Here is a 7,500-nt window from a genome sequence, read left to right as displayed (position 1 = left end):
TGTTCTGTGTAGGACATCTCTAACAACAAGATCGGCAGCACAGAAATTAAAGAGTCAGTTGTGATCATCATGGGAGCTTTGGTGCGAAAACTGTGTCAGAAAGGATTATGTGAGCTTCCGGTGAGTCGTCCCAATCCACACTAGGATCAAATCATATTAACTCATCTCCAAATGAATCAGATTTAATCATTATGGGATTGATAAAACCTGAAGTAAACCTGATGAATCATGTTAAATTAATTAAACTGAATCAAATGAAAACAAATCTAGTATGAGATTATACTAATTACTTTGGGCTGATTCATGCTAAGAGTCACTGATGCACTGATGTATTAATGTCTTTTTTTGGACTTCAGGTGGTGGATAAGGTGAAGCAGTTGATCCTCACTGGACCAGAGAGTGCTCAGGATGAGGCCCAGGTTCAGATGTACATTTTGGCCCTGAAGAACGCTCTTCTGCCCGAGGCCATACCGCTCCTCGCTCGATTCGCTGAGTCTGAGACCGGAGCACTGAGCAACATCGCCATCACCTCTCTACAGAGATACGATCCTCAGCTCATCACACATGAGGTCAGAGTCCTAAATGACTTCCTTCTTTAGTGCACTTGGACAGAGAATTATCTAATCGAGTTTATTCCAAATATCTGTGACAGATGTATACCTCGCATGCTGTTGTGTTCTCAGGTGAAGCGGGTGCTGAATCGCGTGTACCATCAGAACCGACGCGTTTATGAGAAGAACGTTCGTGCTGCGGCGGCTGATGTGATCCTGAGCAGCGATCCATCTTACGAGGAGGTGAAGAACCTGCTGCTCTCCATCGGCCACCTGCCTCACGAGATGAACAAATACATGCTGTCCAAAGTGGAGGACGTCCTGCGCTTCGACATGCCTTCTAGGTGAGTCTCACATGAACAGGTACTCTAGACCAGAGGACGTTGTTGCTCTGTGGTGTACACATACTCAGAAGATGAATAATCACCTTTTGTTTTGGCTAAACTCGTCTTGTCTCTGATCCTCTTCTTCTCCTCTGCAGTAAAGTAGTCCGTGAGGTCATGAAGGACACAATCGCTCAGAACTACGACCGTTTCTCAAAAATGGGATCCTCATCTGCCTACTCCGGCTTCATGACACGTAAGTGACCTTCTGTTTCCCCTAGTCCTGTCCTGTGACCTTTACTATGTGTTTGGTTTAGTTCAGAATATACACCTGAATTCTCAGCTCAAATGCATTACATATTTGTGGGTCTCTAATGTCTCAAGATTTACAGCTAAACTCTGTCCAATTAGTTCCTGAAGGTGTGCAGGTGTAATTACTTTCGATTTTCAGCTATGTTTCCATTTCCCAGTGTTTTTACACTTTACTGTACTGCAGGGGGCACTGATGTGACAACGACCTACAGCTTGGACATTCTGTACTCTGGTTCAGGAATCCTTAGAAGGAGTAACATGAACATTTATGGCCAGAGCAACGGTGCTCTCCTGCATGGCCTTCAGGTACTATAGACACCCAGAGCTCCACTCTAAACATCACACATTGTAATCAGACAGTCGGTGAAACTCTGTAAGTGACCAGGTTTCTGACTTCCTGAATAAGACTCCACATTACAAATTTTTATTCAAAGCGGAATTTTTACAACACACGGCAAGAATGTAGCTCAGAAATAACTGACAAAGCAAGCTGATGTGATAGCGATGAGGAGAAACTTCCTCAAAACATCGGGAAGCAAGACAGAGAGAAAGAGGAAGCCTTGAAGCCCACACCTGAGAGCGGCTCAATCGAGATTGATGAAGAAACGAAAGGTTTATGAGACGTGACAGGAAGTAATGTTAGCAGAACATTTTGACACACACGAGATCATAAATGAATGTGTGGACACGGAAGGTTTGGAATGCCAAAATGAACGGGCCAGAAACAGTTTCAGTTTCATGCAGTGCCTGGCAGGAGAGCTAATGTGGAGCTGATTACAAATCATAACATAGCAGTGTTTAAAATGGAGGTGATAATTGTTTCTGTGAGCTCCAGCAGCAAGGAACTTCAAGAGGCTGAAGAGGGAACACTCTCAACTCCCTGGAGCTCTGATTCATTTCAGCACTCAGCTAACAGGCTGAAGATCTACTGAACTGAACAGATACATAATAATAATAATAATAATAATAATAATAATAATAATAATAATAATAATAATAATAATAATAATAATAATGCTACATGGTTTAAACTCTTGTATCAGAATAAACACAGTTAATTCTCAAAAAGATTCAACAGATTCGATCATATAGAACTAAATACAGTCCAGGTGCTATTTGACTCCTCCCACTATATGACCTGACTTCTCTGACTCCTTAAACCATACACCCTCACCTATATGACTCCTCCCACCAGTAGACACCCTCACCTATATGACACCTCCCACCAGTAGACACCCTCACCTATATGACTCCTCCCACCTGTAGACACCCTCACCTGTTTGACTCCTCCCGCCTGTACACCTTCTCACATATCTGTAAGAATCAGTATAGTACTCTTTTTTTACCTACACATCATTAACTGTACCTCACTTCTCCTCCAGGTGGCCATCGAGGCACAGGGCCTGGAGTCACTGATAGCGGCGACAGCTGATGAAGGTGAGGAGGACCTGGAGTCGTTTGCTGGAATGTCGGCGCTGCTCCTGGACGTTCAGCTTCGGCCCGTGACCTTCTTCAAGGGCTACAGCGACCTGATGTCCAAGATGTTCTCAATGTCTGGAGACCCCATTAATGTAGTGAAGGGTCTCATCCTGCTCACCGACCACTCTCAGGTGAGATACATCAACAGTTTGCAGTCGGTTGCTAGGTTGCTTAGTAACTTCTGAACAGCTTTCAAGACTGAATTCGGACATTTCGTGACATTTCAGGATTAACTCCTACTTATGATCTTACCACAGCTCTGAACACAGCACAAGGGCGATAATCGGTAACCAAGGGTAACTAGCTAGCGACGGAATTGAAGTCCATCCTCTGCCTCATTTAGTTAAAGGAAACATGGCTTTTGGTTCGAATCATCCTTTAAATAATTGTTTCAACTTTCGGACCATAAAGAATTTTCCACTAGTCCATTTCTCATAGCTGGTGTCCATGTGAACACAATTCCCTTTCTGTCTGTCTCTCAGGTGATCCCTCTGCAGTCTGGTCTACGGGCCTCTGTGGAGTTCCAGGGCGGTTTGGCCATCGATATCTCTGGAGGAATGGAGTTTAGCCTTTGGTACCGCGAATCCAAGACTAGTGTCAACAACCGGTACGAAAATAATCATCAGACATCAGACATTTTCAGCACCTGGCTCAATTTCCTGCAGTCTACTTTTATGTCTCATTGCCAGAATCGGTGCATTTCATTTCTGCTTCCTGTCCTCTTATCTGACCATAATTGCATGTCATCGTTAACTCCCTCAGGAGGATTATTGGACATTTCTGATCTTCCAATGAGCAGTATCTGCACCAGGTGCTTGTGTTTTTGCTTCTGGCTGCTAGCCTGGAAACGCTGGCTAATCCAGCTACATGCTAGCCAGGAAACAAATGCACTGGCATACATGTCAGGTTGTGGCTTGGAGTCCGAATATAGCCCTCCGCTGTGCGTCACAGGAGAAGGTCATTGGTTTTGGTCCTAAAATATCAACATTTTGAACATTTAGTATTGAACAGGTGTAGGATTCAGGGAACTGTGTGCTGGGTCTTGTATAAAAGCTCTCACAGATATTAGAAGACTGTAAACCATGAATACACACAAATAAACGACCAACAACACAGCACCCCAAAATAAAACACATTTCCGACTTCGGAATGAAGTTTCCTCATTCAGATGGAAAAAAGAAGTTTTTTTCTTTTCTGGTTCTTCTTCTGAAACTCTGTGATAAGCTTTGGGCTCTAAAGGAAAATCTTTGCTAAGATTTGTGCTAGCTTGCTAATAAATAAATAAACAAGCTAGCAATAAATGTTTATTTGAATTTTCTCCGCTCTTCACAGGGGTGCTCTGATTGTCCTGGGCAACGTGACAGTGGACGCAGACTTTCTAAGTGTGGGGATGGAAGTGAGCTTTGAGACAGAGGCGGCGCTTGACTTTATCACCACCGTGCAGTTCTCTGAATACCCTTTCCTGGTGTGCATGCAGATGGATAAGACCACATTCCCGTTCAGGTGAACATCTCAAACCACACGCAGGGTATTAGCGACCTAAACTCTGGAAGCTCACCCACATGTCGCGACTGTTACCAGTGAAGTTTAAGTAGCTAGTTTGCTAAGGAAACCTGGCCACATGATAATTCTCTAACAGCATATTAGCATTTTCTTCACAGAAACTTGTGGACACTAATTAGCATGTGTTAGTGTGCGTTAGAATGTGTAATATGGTGTTGTTGTTTGTGTTGTGCTACAGGGAGGCAGTGTATAAAATGGAGAAGTTGTCCTCCGGTGAGCCGTATGCCTGGCACAAGAGTCGCGAACAGCTTATTCCCGGCTCCGAGTTTCCTCTTCATCAGGAAAACTCCAACATGTGTAAGAAAGTGTTCGACAGCAACTGGTAGACCTGAGGACTAAACTCCAGTTTAGACAAGTTTAAACACAAAAAAACCTGTGACTGTACTTTTTAAATTAACCTTTATTACACTAAACCAAGGGTGCTAATATTTTTTAGCAAGCCAGGCCTTGGATTTAGTATGTAAGGACTTTATTTTAAGAGTCTTTAGTTCAAGATGTAATTTTTTTCTTTAGTTGTAGTGAAATAATTCAGCACAAAATGCCATTGGGGAGCATAGCATTAAAGGCTAAACAGAGACAAAAGCTAGCATCTAGCATAAGTTTATAAAACTCCCAATAATAAGATACAAGAAGAATGAAAATATATAATTAATTAGACTTATTAACAAAAAAACTAAAAAAAAACTAAGCTAAAGGGAGAATGAAGCTAGCAATTAGCACAATATTTTCTAGTTAAAAAAAGGTTGAAAACCTCAAAACCAAAATGCTTATTAGCTTGAAGGTTAGCATGAACAATGTTAGCATAACCTAAGCAAGTTCAAAGAACTCATTCAACAACCTCAACGGTGAATAGACAGTGTAAAATATTAACTAATGCTGGTAAATTGTAAAGTTTTAGCATAATGCTTGTGCTAGATTTAGCTATGCTATCACAGGATTTTGTCTGAATTATCTTCATGAAAAGATAATAAAAGTTAACATGTTTATATTTTCCACAAAGTTTACACTGGTATAGATTAATTAGCATAGCTTCAGTCACTGAGAGCGAGCTCACTTTAGCCACCTACCATGAACTAGCATAAATAGCTAATGCAGTCAGACCTGGTGTGGTGCTATGTTTATGTTTATAATGTCTTATAGCACATTTATGAGTTATTTATTTGAACTCTTGCAGAGGGCCTGAGGAAAAACACTCTCTGTCTATTCCACCAACCAGATGTTTACACAAATGTTTTGGGTTTTTTTTGACAAAATGAGCATTTTATTATAAAACGGTGTCTTGTGAAATATGGCTGCAGGAATTTTATTGTGAAAACATCAACAGAATATCTACAGAACCCTGATCTAGATCAGCTGAAATCTAGAACCTCACACAACACAATACACACTGAGGTTTGTTCAAAACCTGTTTGCATTTTACAGTTTTGCGCTAATGATTAATCAGTGATATGTTCTGCAGCTGGATTGTGAAAATATTTCATCTTTTTTATGGATGTAAATAATTTTCAGGAAAATAAAACCACGATTTTAAACTTTTGTACAGTTTCCTGTCTGGTTCCAAATAGTATAATATAAATTAATAGCATAGCATAAATTTAGCATAGCATGAATTAATAGCATAATGTTAGCTAGTATAGATTTGCTATATGTTTTTTTTTTTATAGTTCTCAGGGTAAAAGTTTTTTAATGTGTCTTAAAAACATCACATATCATATCTGGCTGTTTTTGTGACGTTGCTAGGCCGAGCTAGCCTGCTAATACGTCACATGATTTTTCACACTTCACATCCCTTCAGCTTACACGTTCAGTTTATTCCAAACACTCAACATTTCACTGTTCATTACCAGCCTTCTGTTACATCCATAATTCCATCATTTCATTCTCCTCAGCATCCTCTCCATTACAGATCTGAGCTTTGATCTCACTCGTGGTTTAACTTCATTTTCCAGGACTTTACTCTGAACTTCTCCACATGTTGGCCTTTATCAAGCTGACATATCGTTCAGACCTCACAGACTCACCATGATGTGGTGACTAGCAGCTGTGTGGACCAAACCAATCTCCTCCTTAACAAAAACATACTAGCCTGCAAATACAGCTCTACATTTTTATTTATTTTTTTGCTCAGTAGCTATTTTTAGTAAAGGGCTATTGTGAGAGAGACTTTAATCTTGACTAAATTTCCTTAGCCTTTTTCTAGCTAGCTGTCTAGCTAGATTAATTCTTCAAAATAGTCCATAAATGCACAAACTCTTTACTTTCTTAATGTCTGAGGCAGTGTTTAACACACACACACACACACACACACACACACACACACACACACACACACTCACTCACCTTTGATCAGTGGAATGACCTGTTTCCGTGGTAATGTGAAAATTAAATTTTACAGACATACATTAACCCTAATACATTAGCTAGCATGTAGCTAGCCATACAGCAGACTTTGCTACTTTTGTAAACAAACATTAATGCCTTAAATTCGGCTGTAATATCGTGTACAGTCTTTCACAAAAATTATATTACTTTGATTAATAGATAAAATAACAGCTTTATTGTACAGCAAAATAACAGGATTTTTAATTTATAATGCTAACTAGTTCACAAGACTTCACAAGGTTTTACTGACCTTTAAACTGTTTGAAGGAAATAATGCTATTGGATTTGATGAATCTCTTTTTTTAATGTTTTTTTCTTTGTAATGTCAATCTGTTAAATGTGAAAAGCAAACATCTGTAAAACAAATTTATCCTGCTAACATGACTCAATCTTTAAACTGTAATGTAAATGTTTAGACGTAAAAATTGCTGCTAATATATCAAGGACGGTTAGCATTGAGCTAAAGCGTTCATGCTAACATTGACCTTATTTTCATTGTTGTACCTGTGGGTTGAATTTTGTTGTTTTTTCTTAGTAGTAAAACAGTCCAGATAAAAAAGGTTTGTGTGATAAACATATGTTCGAAAAACAGCAAACACAAAGACAAAAAATACAAAAAGGGAAATTATATAAATTCCGAGCACCATTTTAGCAGAAATGCTTATTAGCTTATTAGCAATTAGTGCTCATTTACAGAGAGCAAATCACTGTGACTCTAACACTTAGGATTTATTCAGAAAATGTATAACGTAATGTTTAATACTGTATATCACAATGAATCTTTAGTAAATGGCACATACATTACACACAGTCTCAGCTATGGATGTCCATAAACCCTGCGTAAGAGTTTAATAATGCATCAGACACCTCTCACAATATTCAACAGTGTC

The 7,500-nt window shown here is 39.6% G+C and overlaps 2 protein-coding genes across 3 annotated transcripts in view; one reads left to right on the top strand and one right to left on the bottom strand.

Moving 5' to 3' along the window:
• The window catches only part of mttp (microsomal triglyceride transfer protein), a 12,238-nt gene extending 6,474 nt beyond the window's left edge, over positions 1-5,764 (top strand). Inside the window, exons 10-18 of the mRNA XM_060864700.1 lie at positions 13-120; positions 357-569; positions 684-895; positions 1,033-1,130; positions 1,371-1,492; positions 2,569-2,796; positions 3,148-3,272; positions 3,998-4,168; positions 4,407-5,764. Of these exons, the coding sequence (XP_060720683.1) occupies positions 13-120; positions 357-569; positions 684-895; positions 1,033-1,130; positions 1,371-1,492; positions 2,569-2,796; positions 3,148-3,272; positions 3,998-4,168; positions 4,407-4,554 (1,425 nt within the window). The 3' untranslated portion in view covers positions 4,555-5,764. The remainder of the gene's footprint in view (positions 1-12; positions 121-356; positions 570-683; positions 896-1,032; positions 1,131-1,370; positions 1,493-2,568; positions 2,797-3,147; positions 3,273-3,997; positions 4,169-4,406) is intronic.
• A 1,574-nt stretch (positions 5,765-7,338) lies between these two features.
• LOC132842012 (uncharacterized protein C4orf54-like) overlaps positions 7,339-7,500 on the bottom strand; it is an 8,684-nt gene continuing 8,522 nt past the window's right edge. For both annotated transcript variants that reach the window (XR_009647982.1, XM_060864698.1), the window contains one exon: positions 7,339-7,500. This exon is cut by the window's right edge. The gene's annotated coding sequence lies outside the window, so the exon portion shown is untranslated.

Source organism: Tachysurus vachellii, chromosome 2, assembly GCF_030014155.1.
Source record: "Tachysurus vachellii isolate PV-2020 chromosome 2, HZAU_Pvac_v1, whole genome shotgun sequence".
Classification (NCBI taxonomy): Eukaryota; Metazoa; Chordata; class Actinopteri; order Siluriformes; family Bagridae; genus Tachysurus; species Tachysurus vachellii.
This window is presented reverse-complemented; position numbering and strand designations above follow the sequence as displayed.